The 21,550-nt window shown below is 40.9% G+C and overlaps 1 protein-coding gene across 4 annotated transcripts in view; it reads right to left on the bottom strand.

Annotated features, from left to right (window-relative positions):
• Positions 1-21,550, bottom strand: part of LOC116956544 (C-myc promoter-binding protein-like) — a 133,219-nt gene that overhangs the window by 57,609 nt on the left and 54,060 nt on the right. For all 4 annotated transcript variants that reach the window (XM_076065699.1, XM_076065689.1, XM_076065681.1 and 1 more), the window contains exons 7-10: positions 21,449-21,515; positions 19,475-19,533; positions 6,903-7,047; positions 223-398 (exon numbers count right to left, since the gene is read on the bottom strand). In XM_076065699.1, the coding sequence (XP_075921814.1) occupies positions 223-398; positions 6,903-7,047; positions 19,475-19,533; positions 21,449-21,515 (447 nt within the window). The remainder of the gene's footprint in view (positions 1-222; positions 399-6,902; positions 7,048-19,474; positions 19,534-21,448; positions 21,516-21,550) is intronic.

Genomic DNA, 21,550 nt, shown 5'->3' with positions numbered 1-21,550 from the left:
TCGGAAGGAAGAGCGTTTCAGACGGCCGAAAAGCATTCCAGACAGTGTTCTTAGGTCTGTTGTATTCCCCTGGAGTATCCAATTAGTGTTGCTGAGATACTTCCAGTTTGCGGACCATTTTTAAGTGCGGCGGCAAGGACAACAAACTAATCACAAATAAAATGTGTGTTGCGTTTTTATGTTTGTTATTATTTTAAGGTGTAGAGAAAGTGTGTCGCGCACTGGAATATGGTGTTGGTGTCGAGGTCAACGCTGACGATGTCCAGCGGGGGGTCGTACAGCTCGAAGTAGCGCGAGTCGACCCCCACGATGAAGGGGAACGGCGCGTTCAGCACGGTGGCCAGCGCGAGCGGGCACAGTGGGACGTACGGGCACTGCCAGTGGAACGGGAAGATAACCTGAAAGACAAAGACAAAGATCCCCCCCGTATAGCCTTAACAGACTGTTGGGGCAAGTGCTGTTAGCGAGCACCTACTCACTTGACGCCGAGTCGACCTAGGGGAGGCCCAGGACCGGTTCAGATAATCGTCGCTGGTGATGGCCACGAGCAGGAAATTAATTCGGGTCACCAGGTTCGTAGCGCAGCACGCTAACGGCTACACTACCGCTGCCATCGCGCCTTCAACACACAGACACGCACTGCTATTTACTCATCAGGTTCACGCAGATGGACCGACTGACAACGTAACGGAAGAACACAAACACACACCTGTGCGCAAATACTTAGAACTTCAGAAAATCAGGCGACATTTGCATCTCGAGGAATGTTTCTCTATTTCACATCCTTTTTTTCTCTCGTTTTCTGCTTAGTCAAACCAAATATCAATGTAATGTTTGTATAACTGGTATTGTTGCATCGGTTAACTGGCAACATTAAGTAGCCTGCTTTCAATCACAAGGTGATTAAAGCTGATAAGCTAACATGTACGTTTACATGCACGCAATTTCAGTGCTAGCATAGCGAACAAAACACGTGACCAGGTTGTAAAATGCACCCGTCACTTTTTGTTGTTGACTCTGTAATGTAATTAAAATACAGTATCCTTCGTTATTCACGAGACGCTCGCGAATTTGAAATTTCGCGAATAATGATATTGGCCTACGGAAACGTATCTTTTAAATGAATGACCTTAAAAAAATACGTAAATAAGCTATTAAATACATGAAAATTATCATTCAAACTAAAATAAAATTGGTCAATAAAATTGAATATTAAAGTGTACCATCACTTTCTCGCATCACATGCTCTGTCATCACTTTGTCTCATCACTTTCTTTCTCTCTCTCGAAGCAGTCGTGCAGAGTTCCAGATGCGATTCGCGAACAGCCAAAATCGCAGAAAGCAAGTTCGTGAATGAGGGAATACTGTATTTATGTTGTCCGAAAACCCATTCCTGAATTTAAATGCACAATACTTCATGCTAAATGGCTTGGAAATTGTAATTATTTTAAAACATGTTTAATCCACATGCTAAAAACCAGCAATTTACCAGGACAGCCAGGCAAGGAATATACAAAGAATATGAATAGATAGTGTAATTCCCACACAGCTCATGACAGCATGAAACCTTAATATCAAACACATAAGCCAGAGCAAGCTAAATTGCAAGTAACAACAAAAAACTATATTTAATCTAAGCTTGTTTTAAAGGTGGAATTATTTTATATCGTTAACCCTGTATTTTAGAGCAATTTTTGTTGAGAAATCTGGAGCAAATTAAGGTGATAGTAGTAACACTTGTGCCCCACAGCAAGAAGGGCCTAGGTTTGATTCCTGACTCGGGTATGTTGCCGTTGGTTTTTCACACCTGATGACGACCGTTTGTGTTATGGTCCAAACGTCGTGAGAATTTTTTTATTGTTTTATATATATTTTATTGTTTTATTGTTTCCCTTCAACGTGACTTTACCGAAAGAGCTAAGAATATGAATTACTGCAGTCACGAAAGCTTTAAATCAAAATTTAAACACAATCTTGATTTGAAGCTTTCGCGACTGCAGGAATCCATACTCTTTGGTTCTTTCGGTAAAGTCACGTGGGTAGAAAATAATAGATTGCGACGTTTCAATCGCAACACAAGCAACCGTGAAACAAACACAGCAGGAGAACTTGCTCCTACGTCAGCAGATGCTCTTGCTGTGTTTGTCTCACCTGATGACGGTTGCTCGTGTTGCGATCGAAGCGTCACGTGATCTATTAATTTTCTATCTACGTGACTTGACCGAAAGAACCAAAGAGTACAAGTAGATATGTCAACACAAGCTCGAACGTTCGCAAATAGACTTAGCGCTTTGGCAAAAAACATTTGTCACATGGTTCGGTTGTATATACAACGTACAGTTAAGTTTCAAACAATAAAATAAAATGCGTCGTGCTCTCTGCGTTCTACAAACACCAGGTGCACTTTCTGAAGAGGTGCATTGTGGTCCTCTTGTATTAGGTCACCATCAACGTACATTTGAGGAAATGTGTCCAACTGGCATGCAGCAGTTATACAGAGATGGACCACTGTGGATGGGTTTCATCCTAGGACTCAGTAACTGTTACCAATGTTCACTGCTGCAATGTCGGCCCTCTCCAAACCAAATATGAAGTCTCCACTGCAACACTATGGAGGGCCCATAATTTTGGCAAATGCTAATCATAACCAAAGTGTCCAAGTTTTAGTTTCAACTGTTTACAACAGCTGCGACTCCACCATTGGCACAAACAGCCCCACTCGTGTGAATGTTTTTTGTCATATTGCCAGCCATTTTGCACCATTCTGGCTCGAGATTTTAAAGAATATTACAATCGGGGTGCGAACCATTCACCCCCCCAAAAACCCCGAAAACATTCAATCAAGTTACAACAGTTGGTAAATCTGCACAAAATGCAACAAGAGATACGCACCAACCTATAATCACCACCAGATTAAAGGCTTTTTCACGTTGCCAATGTGCAACAAAACCCAGAATTTGCCCTTGGCAAATTCATCTAAATTTGCTTACTGCAAGTACGTGCCATTGTGGTATTAGAAATCAAGTATTCATGTTCTCACAAATGCTACAAACAACAATGCCTTTTTGATTAACATACACAAGATAATTTATTGGACAATGGTCTTGATATGTTTCTTATTTATCTGCTCGCAGGGCAAGTGTCCAAAATGATAACAACAGCTGTTCAGATATGTAAGACAGTGTTTGCTTTTTTTAACCATGAAGGAAGTTGTATTTATATTTTGTATCATTACTAATTATATTTCAAACACTCCGGCCAATGGTGGTCCAGGAAACATAATTTGCAGTCTAAAATATTGATTTCACATAGTTTATGTATTACATGCCTTTGATTTTTCTTAGAAAGCATACTGAATGTTCTGCTTGAATGACATTTCTGCTTAATTAGCATACTTTCATGGAGTTCATCAGTCATAGCCACACGTCAATATCTGTGGTAAAGTTGACATTATAGCCCCTGTGACTACATTTATAGAAACAGGCGATTGCATAACCACGTGTTGATCCAAATTCATAAGCAGTAAAAACACAGAATGAACTCCATACATATCTGGCCAAATGATGCTGTTTTGAGGCTTTCGTGACTGCGGGAATCCATACTCTTTGGTTCTTTCGGTAAAGTCACGTAGGTAGGAAAATAATAGATCGAAACGTCGTGATCTATTATTTTTCTACCTACGTGACTTTACCGAAAGAACCAAAGAGCAAGTGGTGCTGTGGCTAGATTGCTCAACTCACAGTCGAAAAGTTGCGAGTGGAATCTTGGACGGGGGTTTTTACTAAGCTATTTATCATTATGGGATCGTTAGATTTAGTACCACTTTGTGGAAAATCAACAGTGCTCACCCAATGGAGAGTTTGACCCCCACCATGCCTTAAAGGTGTTGCCCCAATGGAGATTAGCAGCTCGATTTAAAGCTTTCGTGACTGCAATGATTCATCTTCTTTGGTTCTTTCGGTAAAGTCACGTAGAATGAGAATAAAATAATAAATTGATAAAATACAATAACACAATAACATTCTCACGACGTGACTTTACCGAAAGAACCAAAGAAGACTCCAATGCTCGTTGGAGCAGAATGACACGTCCACTTTCACTGATATTAACCACGGTTACTCAGGGTTCCTGTTGGGAATATGAACATCATAGGCTGCTCATCTGAGATACATGGCATAATTCAGGAAAGATGCTTGAGTTGACCATCCACTGCCAACGTAAAACCTGTTTCTCCCACAATTTAAATGCTGTGTCGAATTGGCCCAGCCCCTTTTTTCCACATCGTAGAACACAGGTCAGCGGTGACTACGGCTGTGTCAAGTTTCATTGTGAGCTCTGTCATGTCAAAACCTAACCTTTAGTGAAAAATCCCAATCACAGCGGCACTGGTTGCATTGATTTTGCATGTCAGCTTAACAGCATTAATCGAATCACCACCAAAACTAACGTCAGATGTGCAAACACACATCTGAGGCTAAATATTAAAACTATGCCCCCCCCCCCTTCTCTCTTTGTTTTTTCCCCCTGCCTTCCCTTCCCCTTAAAAAAAAAATCAATGCCCCCGTACGTAGTGGCTATGTTAGTAGGGTAGCGAGCCCATCTCCCTCCCTTTCCCCTGCCCCGCGAGCAACGAGGCCTTGGGCTTTCGTCTGCGCAATTTCTATTCCCCATTCCCTTTCTCATCGCTCGTGCTCTCTTGTTAAAATAAATAACATACATCAATAAAAACAAAAATAAAAACATTTATTGTATTCATTATTTTTTTTCTCCCCAACAATGCCGCTGCTTGTGTACTGTGTTTCATTTCGTAATTAAAGTGCGGATGAGCTCATAGGTGGGCGGGTTGTTCCAGCGTTGACAATGGAAACGAGCGGATGTAAATGGAAAAAACGCAGAAACATAAAAATGACTGGAAACATTGGGGCCGGGCCAGCATATTTTAAACTGACTGTCAAGAAACCGTTGATAGGCAAGCTATAGACACACGAGGAAATTTTATTTTGGGGTGTACGCTGGATTATTCCATTCAATCATCGAGGTGTTCTGCTACACATCTGAGAAATGTCAGTGCATTTGCATGGCGTTTACTACTAAATTATGGGAAACTGCATTTGCAAACATATCAATTGTTAATTTTTGTATGTGCAATTTTATTGTTGTCTTGGTGTGGTCTGGGACTGTTCGTGATGCTGTTCTGCTGCCTTGCCAAAGATTGGGAATTGGTGTAATTATTCAATTTGAACTTACATACTTTATCTATTTTACGTATTCATTTATAGTGATTTATTTCCTTTCCTATACATTGCACTCCTATCGTTTTATGTATTGTTGCTTGATGTAACTTTCTGACCAGCACTTGTTGGAGTTCTGTGAAAAATGGATTCATAGCTCATCAGATTTCTCCAGCATGATTCTGATTCAGACGAGGTCTACAACAAGCGTTTCTCGTACCTCGGATTAGCACGGTTGCTTATGTACAGCGCAAAATAAGTTCAAAATACATACAACCGTACCTTTTAACACTTCAACGAAGCTCAAAAGCATTAATGTATGAGGGGGTCGTAATAACTATCACGAAGATGACCAATATAAAAGGTTTCAGTTTGATGTTTTAACATCTTAACACCTGTTTTGTTGCCAGAAAAAAAGGGGAAAATCCAATTATCATATTTTGGTACTGGCAAAGGAGGCCCCATGATGTAGATGCTCACCCCGAGCTCCCATTACTCTGATAGTGCATTGTCTTTGAGCTGTACGCCTTTTGGCGTCCTCTGGTCGAACATCGTGTGGACCAATCAGTTTCAAGGACAATGCATATATTATCAGAGTACGTTTTTTCTTTGCATTCTGACCACAAGCATTGTGGTTAATGCAGACATGATTCCTTGTAAAAGGTTTCAGTTTGGTGTTTTAACATCTTAACACCTGTTTCGTTGCCAGAAAAAAAATGGGAAAACCCTATTATTATAAACATAATTTTCGTACAAAAGTTGTGACGCCATTATTGACGTATCATTTAGAAAACCAGTGATACTGGTTTTCTAAATGATTTAGAAAACCAGTGATACTGGTTTTCTAAACAATACGTCAACCAACCTGGACGTTATTACATTTCGCAGTCAGGGCAATGACGTCACGGTGTGCGACATGACGAGATGAGGTCACTACACGAGCATGATGTCATGACGTGCTGTGTCATGTCACGACATCACTCACCATGCACCGCGAGTCTTCGTCACGTTGCGCGGTTTGGAATTATCGCAAAGTAAAAACTTCCGAGGTCAACTGTAAGTTAGAAAGCGTGACAGAATCCGTGCGTGTCCATGTTTTTTTCTTCCTTTTTTTTTGCAAGGTCAGGACGCTATACTCAGCTTTCCCCTATTTAGATTTTGTCACCAAACAGTATTTTTATTCTAGATTAAAATGTTCAAACTACTATTATCAACTAAACGAATTCTACTACAGGAAACGTAGAGTAAACCGAGCCAACCCCTGTATCACATGAAGATGAGCCGCACACCGTGCTCTGAATGCATCTACAGCAAAAGCTCTATTTTCAGCACTTAACCATCCAGAATGCTCTATTAACCGGCATCTTGCCGTGCACTTCTGGACGCTGTCGAGTAGTCGTGCCCACGGCAGCCTGTACATACACTACTGTATACTGTACTCTAAAAGGCCCCACTGCTTTTCTACAATCAACTTAGAATGCTCTAAAACTGACCGGTGAGAACCTCTAAAAGATTATATTATTTCTAATATCGATGTAAAAATGTAGACTTAAGTTTCTGTCTCGAAAAGTTTTACCTACTTGGAAAAAAATGGTGAACCAACCACAAGTATCACTCTCAGATAAACCGGCACACACTTGATTAACCGTCACCCCTCCATTCCACCCTCACCGACACGAGGGCCTCGGCCACGCTGGTCTGGATGGCTGGGCGCAACGAGTGGATGAGGATCTTGTTCTCCATGAGCGCTGCGTGCAGGAGGGCGAGCAGGTGCTCGGGACCCAGGTTCACGAGCAGCATGGAGAAGCTGGCTCCACTGTGGAACAAACGCACGGAGCACGGCGGCGTCAAGCGAGACGTGCAAGGCCCCTTTTTTATACTTACGGTAAACGTGAAACGTCACGAGTCCATTCTAACCTTTCAACGTTTCCGAGACATCAGCAGGTTGCAGGGTTGGGTCCAGTTCACCGTTTAATCTCGTAATGCACGAGGGGGTTAGCGTTAATTTTTATTTAGAGAGGCATAGCACGCCGCTGTTTTTTATAGACATTGTATTCACCACGGAGAACTGTAGCAACACGACCTCATTTTTAACATAGCTGGCGCCAAGCTATGCCACACCCTCCCTTAATGGCCTTGTATGAGCCTCGGTAACAATACATTTATTTTATGTTTTCTTCCGGTTCCGTTCCGATGACGTACACGTACGTATATTCACGTCATCGAAACAGAATTGGAAGGAATGGAATCGGAAGAAATCAATGCCTGCTAATATTCTTGGTTCTTTCGGTAAAGTCACGTAGAAGGGAAAGAACCAAGAATATGAATCCCTGCAGTCACGAAAGCTTTAAATCAAAATTCAATGCCTGCTTGTTAACCCTGTTTTCGGTCACACTAGGGTAGGCGTATGGGACAGCGGACACGTGTCTTGTGTCCCCTCGCCTCTGTCAAGCGAGCAGTATAAATGGTTGCACCACACACAATTAGTCAAACGGCTGTGTGGTGGGTAAACGTGTGGTTATTCCAACCTCTTACAAAATGTCTGGCAGAAGAGTGGGCAGAACACCTTCTGAAGGGGCTCTCTCGAGGTACCTCGAGAGGAGGCCCTTCAGGTAGCAGTGGCGTGAGAAAGAAATTGCAGGGCTGCACCTTTACCTTTAGTTGGTTGTTAGATTTTCCTTTCACCATAACTTGATTGTTAACATTTATTTTAACTTACCGTATATTCCCGCATATAACCCGCAGACGCATATTCCCCGCAAAAATAGCGTTTTGTGTAAAACAAATTTCAGATAGCCCGCGCCTCCATATACCCCGCATGCATTAATATATTTACCGTCGTTACCGCAGCTTAATTCCATCATATTAATACGAAGTTTACATTTGTAATACATTCCACTATCAATTGTTAACATTAAAATCATAACGTGCACAAAGAACAAACGAACCGGAAACGAGTGAACGTAAAACAGTAAACAAGTAACAAAAGTAAATATCCAGGAAATAAGTAACACATAACTGGTAAATAAGTAAGTACAGTTTTAGCACTGGTAGATTGCGCACTGCGCAGATAATAGCGGCACTACGGTGACGCCGTTGCCTCGCCCCAACCCCCCCACCTCTCCCCCCAGCTGCCCCAACCCCCCACCTCTCTCTCCCCCCAGCTGCCCCACCCCCCAACTCCCACCTCTCTCTCCCACAGCTCTCTCGTCGCAGGTAAACAGTGCACGCACTTCAAACACCGTCGTTTAATTGTACAAACAATTAATTTAAAACGTGATAACATGTGCAATTTTAGTGTGAGTGGTTTATTCAGCAGTGCTTTAGTCAAAGGTAAGTGTTGCATAGTGGATAGTCCTACCATGAATTTTTTTTACGAGTTATGACATGTCACACGTGTAAAATATTGTTGGGATATCCCGCACCTCCAAATACCCCGCAGGGTCTTGTTTTGTTTGTAAATAGTGGTATACCCCGCGGGTTATATGCAGAAAAATATGGTTAATTGTGAAATATTTTCTAACCGATGTCTTGTTTAAATGAGAACTGACGTGGTGCTCATCATCTATCTACAGCCTTGAGCCAGCAGTGAAAATTCCATATTCCTTTGGCAGGGGAAAGTTTAAGATAACTACTGTTGACTTCTCCACAGTGGTACTCATTTTATCAATGCATGAGATGATGGGCTGATTCATCCTCCCATCCAGGACGTGAACTCAAAACTATTGTAAGCCACTTGGCTCTACCGCTGAGCCACCTGGCCGGATATCGCCTCCCGTTTCATAAAAACCCGCTATGTATTTCCGTGACGTAAGAGACTTGTACACTGGCCTTAGGGGACTGACTTAGGCTATTTCAGAATATAACACAAGTTTCTCTTGTATGTATGTTGAACTTCTTTCGCACCGTATGAAGCCAACCGTGTTGATCGGTGGCGCGGGGGAAGGACAACAAACTAAACACAAAAAGCAATTCACGTTCAAAAATGGACGAGTAACCTAACGCAAAACACGCAATTTATGTGAACCCATTAGGGGACAACTGTACAAAGATGCACAAAGACAAACATCCCCCGAATAGCCTTAACAGACTGTTGGGGCAAGTGCTCTTTGCGAGCACACACATACAAAACACACGCACACAAAGAGTCGGAAAATTACGCGTGCCCTCGATCTGTAGCTGGCGAGTCACCCACCCCTTCCTTCCCCTCCCTTCTTCCCCGGCCTTTCCTCACCGCACGGGACTCCCACGCAGGCCCCTCTCTTCCACCACGCTCGCCCCGCAGCGTGTAACCATTCATGTGTTGGTGTGCACGGAATTGGGAAAACTCGCCAGTGCGAGAAAAATCAGAGCAGCCTGTTCTCTCGTAACATTTCATACGTCTACATGTAATTTGATACACATCAATTTGTATTATTTTATTGTTTCCCTTCTAAGTGACTTTACCGAAACCAACACATTCCTGCGGAGGGAGCTGGTAGGAAGGTTGGGTTGCTCGGTCAATGGCCAGGGTCAACGGCAGCACCACGTGGTGTATTCCGCAAATATGCCCGACTGTGAGGGCAGGCACAAGCCGGCGTGAGTAGGTTAAACGTTGAGTTTTATAAGGGCACCACGGGGTAACCAGCCCCTCCCCACCCAGCCCCACCCCACCCAGCCCCACCTCCCCCAACCCCCACCCCTCCCACCCCCCACCCAGCCCCACCCTCCCCACGCCCCACCCTCCCCACCCAGTCCCTCCCCACCCTCCCCAGCCCCTCCCCACCCCACCCCACCCAGCCCCTCCCCACCCTCCCCTCTCCACCCAGCCCCACCCCTCCCATTTTATCCGGGTGTCCGGATACACGTGGACAGACATCCACAGACACACAATTAATCCCCTGCCTCCTGTGAATTAATCCCGGTTGTGCTTCCATTCCACTACGTTTCCTACCAGTAATGCCCACTAGGAGCGCATTTGTTATATATCCGGGTGTCCAGATATACGTGGACAGACATCCACAGACATACACAATTAATCCCCTGCCTCCTGTGAATTCATCCCGGTTGGGTTTCCAGTCCACTACATTTCCTATCAGTATAATTTGATACACATAGTGAGGACACCTCTAAAAATGAAAAAAGCCAGATATCAATTCTACGTATATAAATTATAAATAAAAATATATAAACTTGTATATTATATATGAATAAAATTTATATGAAAAATTTATAATGTCTAAGTTTGAAACTTTCGTGACTGCAAGGATTAATATGCTTTGGTTTTTTCGGTAAAGTCACGTAGGTAAAATAAAAAAAAAGAACTAAATTAAATCACGACGTTTCAGAGGCAACACAAGCTTCCGTCTTCAGGTGGGACAGACACAGCAAAGATCGCTGTATCATTTTACCTACCCGACTTTACCGAAAAAACCTAAGAGAATGTATAATGTATTTATATAAATATATAATTCCCCTTGTATGAATTGTATGCAAATTATATACAATTTATATATAAATTACATTCATGATATATAAATATAAGTATACATAATACATTCATATTACATCTAATTATTAAATTTATATATAAAATAAATATCTAATTTATATTAAAGCAGGTGATGTCATCGGAATCGTCAATCATCGTTGGCTGCCCCCCAGTTTCCATCAGTAGCACCGTCGTCTTGGCAACAACTAAATTAACACATTTTCACGTCTTCCCCTCTTCTCTCCCCTCTTCCCAGGATGTTAAGTCTCTTCTTCTCAGTCCCTTTTCATGGGAGGTGTAACAATGCATCAATTAACTTCGGCCCATGAGACTTGCATGCATCAAACAGCGTGCACAAGAATCGATGTCTTTTCATCTGTAGATGTTGCGCATATTTGTGGCTGTTATATTCTACACAAAGTAAAAAAAAACATTAATCAATTCTTAAACAGAATTCTAACAGATTCACAACGTTCCATTGAATTGCTCGGTGGAAGGGAACATTGATATATCCACAGTTTTTCAAATGTATTTACACATTTGACTTAACTATCCTCTGCATGTCCAATTTAACATCAGTTTTCTTTCCAGCTTCTTATAAGGCGACTCAATTGTATATTTACGACTTCAAATGTTTCCCAATTTCTCAACAACCTATCCGATCGCCGGATATTTAGTTCTTTCTCTCCTCGTCTCCTCTACAATATTCCTGCAAACTCCATTTACTTTTTTTATTCTTACTTAGTCACTGTACTTGAGTATAAGCTCATGGAAAAAGTATGAAGAAGTATCAAATACAAAGCAAAAAGTGCATCTCCATGTAAAGAAAATTTGCCAATTGTTTTTGATGTTTTTCCAGCAGCAACTTTAAGTAGGTAAACACTAGATTAGTTTTCCAATCGAGTCCCCATCAAAAAAGTAATATCTGTTAACACCATCACAATGGGTCCATTCAGCACAAAGTACATTTTGTAAAGAATTGGCTTGCGACTTTTTGCAATCGTTTTCCCAGGTCATTTTCTAATTACTTGAATATCCGTATTTTTTGGTGTTCTACTAATAATTTTTATTTCCCAGTCCTCCGTTTTCACTTCTAAAAACATTCCACATCTTAAAAAAGCAAATATATTATGAGCTATACTATTTTAATGCAAAAGTTCAAATGGACCCTTTGGACCTTCGAACGTCATTCCAAATGTCTCAGAGTTTACTTTCCATATATCCACCTGCTTCTTATATCATTACCTTCTCCAGCTAAAACGTCGACATTATCTGTGAATGGCCAAGCTTGCCTTACTTTAAGCATGTTATTTCACTCAGTTCTTATAACTCTGCGATAATTTGTCCACTGCAGTGGTGACCACCAATGTTTTTTTTTACCTTAGCCCTCATATATGGGACCTACGAATAGGCGAAGGATATGCAAACATACCTTTAACGTGTGACACACGTTCGCGAACTATCCTGAAAGTCTAAAAGACTCAATAAAACTTTCCGAAGTAAACATTTGGAATTAATATTTAGATTTTTTTTCTCCCATAAGTGTCCACTGTCATGTGAGTCATTATCATGATGTTACATTTTACCTTGTTACCTACAGCAAACCATTCTTTGCATTCATTATATTTTTACGAATAAATTCACCCTCAAATTAGCATTTTTGAATGCCCTGTAACATATACACGGTAATTCCCCACTTAACACGTTTTCACCTAACGCGGCACTTTTCAGGAACGCATATACTGGGTTAAACGAGGAATTTCTGTACAACAATATATGCATACCAGCGCATTTTTTTCTTGGAATAAAAGCTTTGTTTTTGTTCTGAAATATTTCCACGAATTCTCACTGTTCTGTTCTTCCTTGCACGTACCCCCCCCCCCCTCTTATTCTTACACCCACTGGCTTCCCAGTATTTTTCCTCGACCACTTCTGCTTTTGCGCCTCCTCTGTCGCAGCAACTGAGTGATGTTTAACACCGTCGGTTTTAAAACTTTGTTTAACCCCCCCCCCCGACCTCTCAATCAAAGCGTGATTATACTTTTTTGCATGCTGCTATCTGCAGATCGCTGAAGATGGGAAGACTCGTTTATCGGTTTACTCCACAGAGTATAGGATTCATGTATATAACATGATATTAGATTAGAGTAGTTTACAAAGATGTGTTCGCACAATACCTATGTGTTAAGCTAATGCATGAATAGTAGCTATATTTGTGTTCAGAGTATTCTACGCATGCATTATCTGTGTATATATTTTTGTTACAGAGATGAACAAAGTATACTTTAAGTGTATGTGGCTTACATATTCAATGTTTTTTTGTGTTTAGTTTGCTGTCCATTCCCCACAACTCCGATTAGCATGGTTGGCTACGTACATTGCGAAAAATGTTCAACATACAAACATCCTTCAAAATAGAAAATTCTGCGAAAATGTTCAGTTTGCTTATTATTTTTGGAGCAAATGTACTCATTGGCGGAAATTAAGTTGTGCACGGCCTGCACATTAAGTTGAGGGTCTGCAACTGTCAATACACAGCTGAGTTATATAAAACAACAATAATGCCAATAATAATACTTAACAGCCTTGTGTGAATATAATGCTGCATGAAGACTTTACAGTGAAATACGCTTTGGTATTTCCCTAAACAAATGTCTAACAATAATATGGCCCATGCATATAAAAGCACACAATACATTGCCAGTGATACAGTAACTCACGCCAACATCTGTTTTGTTGGTCAAATTGTAAACTGAAAAATGCCAACTATTGTGGTCGGGTTTCACACACTGGTTGCATTACTAAACATTCCAGATTTCTTTGTTTTTTTTTAAATGGTCAAGAAGTGCAGGAACCGCAGAATGTGAGGATTTCCGAAATGCCCACTAAGGGTGTGAAGAATTCATGGAGAACACTCAACTGCTGCACTGTAATCTCTGAATCATTTCAATAAGCTGAAGCAGCTGTTGATAAATTAAACCAGACACCACACAGCAAAGATTAAGATGATGCTTCGACGCTACTCTGCATTTGATAGCTTGCCTTCGTTTGGCAATTTGACAATCGTATGTTTCCGTTGACTCCTCATGATCTTAAAACCATCTTTGTTGGCTTCACTTTGCATTAATAATACTGTAATGTCATTTTAAAAAAGTATCATTGTACTATATTATTCCTACTAACGACAATGAATAAAACTAGGGATTTTAACGGGAGATCCTCCGCCGTACCATCCTCTTTTCTTGGATCCTATTAATCACGAGGACACAGGGATCGTCCCTAGATTCCGATGAGTCATTGCACAGCTGCACGACAGTTTACGAATGGGGTTTCCATGCTGCTGTTAAGCCTTTAAGGGGCCACGGCAAACTGCCCTTTTTAAAGGATTCTGCAACATCGGTTGAACCCAGGGGGCAATACATTAAGTAGAGGACAATGTCGCATATCCGACCATCACATATCTTCCAATTTCCAATTAGCCACCCACAATCAGCGCAGAATCCGCGCAGAGTGTAACTGTCATTCCTTATAGACGTTCATAAATATGACGTTTTCACACCCAGTAATGTATTCTTAATATTGCGTACATTTACTTACATACGTATATATAAAAAGAGTTTGCAGTTCATTGTCTGCTCAGTTACCTATTCGTGTATGATGGTGTAGCTGTAATTTTCTGCGTGTGTTCGCATATCCGACCTTTCTCACATATCCGCCTACACCTCATTCCCCAGCGCGTCGCATATGCAATGTTGTGCTGTGGCACAGAAGTCAGACAATGTGGCTTACTTTTAAAGAATCAACTGCACTCAGTGGATAGTATTCACTGAAGGGTTTACTTATGAAGTGCTGCATATAAGAAAAGTCCTAATTTACAAACCATTTTCATGTAGATAATGTTACATAGAAATTCAGTGAATGCCACATGGTATACAGGATGGAATGTGCAATCAATTTTCATTAGGCAGCACTGCTGAAATTAATAAAAAGTTAGTTAATATTCAGAAGGTTGAGAGTGTCCAAGTGATTTTAACATGATGATAATTTCACACTGCGTCAGATGTTGGTCAAGGGCAGGTAGAGGTTCAGATCACACTTGCAGCTCATGTTACCCATGGCTGGGAGCCAAACACAGGTCACCGAGTTTGCGGCAGTACCATCGCTATACATATATATAGCATATAAATTAATAAACATTCATCCATACCGCCTACACACGTCCATAAAGCGGGTGTTATTCCCCTGCAGGTAATTAGTCGATGCATTACTGTGGTTGCTATGACTTGTGGGAATAGGGCACCAGGAGCAGCACAACTAAGTGTAGCAACGTCTTTTTCTTCTTCATGTGACTGGGGGAAGAAGTTTTAGTTTGATGTTGAGGTTAGCAATCCATTCAACAGCTTCAGGTGAGGCAGAGCCATTGGCCACGATGCCACCGGGAATGGATCTCTCCGGGCCAAGTGTTCATTCAGTACGTGGGCGATCGTCTGACTTGGGTGGCGGCCACGTTAACAATTTAGGCTACTCCGCACATTCCGCTTGTGGACTAAGTGGCCGCATCATTTTCCCTGGCCCTGTCCTCGAGCGGTCGAGGGTTGTCCAAGTTTTCCGTCGAAAGTTGAACCATGGGACTTCACTACTCTCGGGTCAGTTACCAGGTTGCGATTGGTGATGTTTGTAGTGAACCAGGAGCTGCAAGCAACAACGTGCTTTTACGCACTTAATGGCCAGGGTTATTCTCCAGGGTTTAATGCAGAATGTACTCAGTTTGCCATCGGCACGGGAACCATCCAGGACCAAGTAGAGGACTGTATGGCAGTGACAGTGAAATTGTTTCCAAGCTGTTGCAAATTTATTCTCAAACGGATGTAATTGTAAATAAGAAAACCAACTGTGAATGAAGCGTATGTATTTATTTAAAATTGATTTGCATCTAGTGGTGAAGTATGGCCAAACAAACTTCCATGACTTGGACGGCATAGGGAGGCCATTAAAATGTGGATGTATATAACGTCTAGACATGACTGAACCTCCAATTAGCACGGTTGGCTATGTATGGTACGAAAGCCGTTCAACATACGTGCGTGGTGTAGCAACAATGGAAATATTTATATTATACGGAGGCAGTCATGGTAAAAATAGGATGAGCAAAAAGCATTCAAACGGTTGCCAAGGTTGTCTTAAATGTGGTGGCATGGAATAAATATCTCCATTACGCAAAACATTTACACAGAGCAATGGCACTGCATTTGTGCAAAATACATCACGTATTAATATAACAATAGTGGAACAATTCACCTCCCCTGCTCCCACAAATTGACCCTCGATGAATTGTCACGATTCATGGTTGCAGTTCAATCCAAAGAGTACATTCAGTTTGCAGGGGTGACGTGAATCCATCAACATACAACACAAACGAATCGAAAAATATATTCTTAGCTCTTTCGGTAAAGTCACGTTGAAGGGAAACAATAAAATAATAAAATATATATCAAACAATAAAAATTCTCACGACGTTTCGACCATAACACAAACGGTCGTCATCAGATGTGATTGAGAGGGGGTCAAATACTTATTTCCCTCATTAAAATGCAAATCCATTTATAACATTTTTGACATGCGTTTTTCTGGATTGTGTTATGGTCGAAACGTCGTGAGAATTTTTATTGTTTTATATATTTTATTATTTTATTGTTTCCCTTCAACGTGACTTTACCGAAAGAGCTAAGAATATGAATTACTGCAGTCACGAAAGCTTTAAATCAAAATTTATACGAAAAATATTAATTATTACACCCCAATTAAACACATGTTTTGCACGCTTCCAAATACATTCCCTTTACACAATTGAAGATTATTTTTACGTGACTTTTCCAAACCATATTTTAATTAGAACTCTTATTTTAATATTTTTTGGCAAAATAATTAACATCTCGGTGTGTATAAAGCCTGTTTTTGCTAATCCTTTTCCAAAAGAGACATCATGTGAGATTAGCTGCCTGGATCTGTGCACTGGATGCTTACAGTAATCACTTCACAGTAAGAGGGCAAACGGACTTTGCTTCATTAATTTCTGGCTGTGGAGGAACTTTCCCTTTCTCACCCAAATTGCAATCCCAAGCAGGAAAACAAAATTCAGAAGATTCCCACTCAATCGTTCCTCTACGACCATAAGGAACACCTGCTTGAACCAATGTAAATGTTAATGCTCATCATCATTACATTATACCCAACTAAACCGTAAAAGGTAAAGTTGCAGCACTGCAATTACAGTGAGGGAAAAAAAGTATTTGATCCCCTGCTGATTTTGTACATTTGCCCACTGACAAAGAAATGATCAGTCTATAATTTTAATGGTAGGTTTATTTGAACGGTGAGAGCCAGAATAACAACAACAAAATCCAGAAAAACGCATGTCAAAAATTTTATAAATTGATTTGCATTTTAATGAGGGAAATCAGTATTTGACCCCCTCTCAATCAGAAAGATTTCTGGCTCTTAAAGGGAGCGCTCCTAATCTCAGCTTGTTACCTGTATAAGACACCTGTCCACAGAAGCAATCAATCAATCAGATTCCAAACTCTCCACTATGGCCAAGACCAAAGAGCTCTCCAAGGATGTCAGGGACAAGATTGTAGACCTACACAAGGCTGGAATGGGCTACAAGACCATTGCCAAGCAGCTTGGTGAGAAGGTGACAACAGTTGGTGCGATTATTCGCAAATGGAAGAAACACAAAATAACTGTCAATCTCCCTTGGCCTGGGGCTTCATGCAAGATCTCACCTCGTGGAGTTGCAATGAGCATGAGAACGGTGAGGAATCAGCCCAGAATTACACGGGAGGATCTTGTCAATGATCTCAAGGCAGCTGGGACCATAGTCACCAAGAAAACAATTGGTAACACACTACGCCGTGAAGGAATGCTGCAGCGCCCGCAAGAAAGCACATATATACATGCCCGTCTGAAGTTTGCCAATGAACATCTGAATGATTCAGAGGACAACTGGGTGAAAGTGTTTGGTCAGATGAGACCAAAATTGAGCTCTTTGACATCAACTCAACTCGCCGTGCTTGGAGGAGGAGGAATGCTGCCTATGACCCCAAGAACACCATCCCCACCTTCAAACATGGAGGTGGAAACATTATGCTTTGGGGGTGTTTTTCTGCTAAGGGGACAGGACAACTTCACCGCATCAAAGGGACGATGGACGGGGCCATGTACCATCAAATATTGGGTGAGAACCTCTTCCCTCAGCCAGGGCATTGAAAATGGGTTGTGGATGGGTATTCCAGCATGACAATGACCCAAAACACACAGCCAAGGCAACAAAGGATTGGCTCAAGAAGAAGCACATTAAGGTCCTTGAGTGGCCTAGCCAGTCTCCAGACCTTAATCCCATAGAAAATCTGAGGGAGCTGAAGGTTCGAGTTGCCAAACATCAGCCTCGAAACCTTAATGACTTGGAGAAGGTCTGCAAAGAGGAGTGGGACAAAATCCCTCCTGAGATGTGTGCAAACCTGGTGGCCAACTACAAGAAACGTCTGACCTCTGTGATTGCCAACAAGGGTTTTGCCACCAAGTTCTAAGTCATGTTTTGCAGAGGGGTCAAATACTTATTTCCCTCATTAAAATGCAAATCAATTTAGAACATTTTTGACATGCGTTTTTCTGGATTTTTTTGTTGTTATTCTGTCTCTCACTGTTCAAAAAACCTACCATTAAAATTATAGACTGATCATTTCTTTGTCAGTGGGCAAACGTACAAAATCAGCAGGGGATCAAATACTTTTTTCCCTTACTGTACTTGCTCATGCTGATAACCTTTCAATAAGGTATTTTGGTCTATTCTTCCACACTGGTGAGACGTCTTGAGAGAGGTGGGAGTACCCACACTTATCCTTGCCAAATGAAACCTCCCAATCGACTAATTGTGGTATACCCATTTATAATGCTCGGAGGACAGAGGTGATTGAATTTAAGAAAAATTGTTTCAACTGCTGTGTCGGAAGATGTAACTGGCAACTTCTAGATTGCAAGTCAAGTGTGCTAACCATCATAATATGTACTCTTTTGATCTTTCGGTAAAGTCACGTAGGTAGAAAAAAAAAATCTTGATTTGAAGCTTTCGTGACTGCAGAAATCCATACTCTTTGGTTCTTTCAGTGACTTTACCGAAAGAACCAAAGAGTATAAATCAACATCATAATATGGCACCAACTCGACTAATCTGTCTCTTATATTATAGATCCGTGCTGCAACTATCTACTGTGAAATACTGAACTGATATTTTAAAAAATAAGGGCTTATTTCTGGAACTTCATATTTATTTTGTAATATTGTACTGTTGTGTTTATTTTTGCTGAACATAATTATGTATTTGCTTTTATAACCCAGATATTTGCTCTTAAAATGGATTTGTAGTCTCAATGTCAGAACCTCCGATGAGCAATGTCGTCTACATATGGTGCGAAAAAGTTAAACGTACACACGTGCACACGTACACATGTACACACATACATACGTGTGCAATCAGCGCAGACACAATATACACACGGAAACCTCACTAAAGTGAACAAAGATTATTATATGGAATGGCTACAAGAAAATTAATTATCCCCAGAATGAGCAGACTTGTTTCGTATGAAATGCAGTGATAATGAAACAATTGTGAAAATCAGGATCATGACCATAAATCTCCATCGTAAACATAAGTATCCATTTTACATTTCAGTCAGACGATTAAATTAACCATAACCTTTTTTTTTATTACCTGAGAGGCAGAGGAGAGGATGCAGGCTGAGAGAGAGTGAGAGAATCGTGTGGAGAGAGCTGAAAGCAAAAGCACCACAATGCATAATTAATCACAGCAAATGACCCATTAACACGGACACTCGGAGTGTTAGCAAATTATCGCAGTGTTCGTCATACGAGAACGCCGGTCAATTATAAAGCCGACTGCATCATGGAACCTCCCTTGCCAGTATCAAAATATAAGAATAGGTCTTACCCTTTCTGGCAATACAACAGTTGTGTTAAGATGTTAAAACACCAAACAGAAACCTTTTGCAAGAAATTATGTCTGCATTAACCACATATACTTGTGGTGAACATGCAACAAAACATGCTCTATTTTGTGTTTGCATGTTCACCAGAAAGGGACAAACCTATTCTTACAAGCCGACTGTAATTACAAAAAGATAACAAAAACTATTCCAAAATTGGCGTCATCAATATGCTTAAGTATATAAAAGTTATTAGCAAAGTACATATATGCATTACTGTATTCTCACATCTCCATTCAATTGGTTAAAACATGTGTAATGCAGACATGACAGTTCTAAAAATATATATTGGGCAAAGGCAGAACATAAAAACACAATGACATCTGGAAAGATAATCTGTTAACTTGCAAAAAAGTTTCCAAGGTAAATGATAATGTGTGCCAAGATGTTAAGAATATGCAAATTATTTTTTTGAAGGAGCACACTATGGATGCTGGCAGTGACGACTAAAGATAATGCCTGCTTAGTGTTGCATCAAAATTCACATAAATATATACGCATACTAAATGCACAATGTCACCTCATTACTTTGATAGTGCATTGTCTTTGAGCTGTACGCCTTTTGGCGTCATCTGGTCGAGCACCAATTGGGTCGAGGCTCAAAAGAAAGCCGTCCCTTGGTGTGGACCAATCAGTTTCAAGGACAATGCATATATTATCATAGTATGTTTTTTGTTTGCATTTTGACTGCAGGTATTGTGGTTAATGCAGACTATGAATCCTTGTAAAAAGGTTTCAGTTTTGTTGCCAGAAAAAAAGGGGAAAAACCCTATTATTAATGTCACCATTGTGGTGATTTTATCTAACTCTACACAACATTATGAGGAAATAAAACCTGGAGCAAATATTTGTTTTACCAGTTAAGGCACAATGAGCTCTATAGCTTTTTCAGAAGCAACCTGGTCACAAATTACATAATGTACACATTTATAGCAGTTAAATACTCTCAATGCATATTGATTCTAAATGTGGAGGGAAAAACCGGAGGACCCGGAGGAAAAATCCACGCGACTACGGGGAGAACATGCAAACTCCAAATTTGCAGGCATCAGGGTCAGAATTAAGCCCACGACCTCTTGTATGCCAAGTGAAGTACCTGGAGCAATGCAGCAACAACTAAGTATGTAACGATGCATGGAAAAAGAAACAATAAATACATTGTTTTTGTTATTTTCTTTGAACCTATCTAAGTTAACTTTACCGATAGACCAAATAATATGAATTCCAGCAGCCACAAAAGCTTTACGTCAAGAAGAAACAATAAACTTAATTGTTACACTGTCCACCCAGCAATATAAATAGGTATAACACCGTTCGTCAATCGGCAGGCCTTGTGTCGTGGGGTAAAGTGTGGGTACTTCCACCTTTTTCCACGATATCGTGTCGTGGGGTAAAGTGTGGGTACTTCCACCTTTTTCCACGATATCGTGTCGTGGGGTAAAGTGTGGGTAATTCCACCTTTTTCCACGATATCGTGTCGTGGGGTAAAGTGTGGGTACTTCCACCTTTTTCCACGATATCGTGTCGTGGGGTAAAGTGTGGGTACTTCCATCTTTTTCCACGATATCTGGTGAATTGCACGCCAAGTAAAAAAAATACACATTTTATCTTAAGGGTTACATTAAATTTGCGGTTCTGAATATGCTTTTAGATTTTCTAGGAGCTAATGATGCTGCTCTCACCTGCACTAAGATGCGAGGTCTCTGGGGCGACGGAAACGGCGTGTTATGCATGAAGTGGGAAATGTGTCTGGAAGAGACAACAAGCCACAACGCACAGTTCAT

This window comes from Petromyzon marinus, chromosome 1 (assembly GCF_048934315.1).
Source record: "Petromyzon marinus isolate PM22_M1 ecotype Great Lakes invasive population chromosome 1, UKy_Petmar_22M1.pri1.0, whole genome shotgun sequence".
Taxonomy (NCBI): Eukaryota; Metazoa; Chordata; class Hyperoartia; order Petromyzontiformes; family Petromyzontidae; genus Petromyzon; species Petromyzon marinus.
The sequence above is the reverse complement of the archived record's forward strand: the minus strand, read 5'-3'. Positions and strand labels throughout refer to the sequence as shown.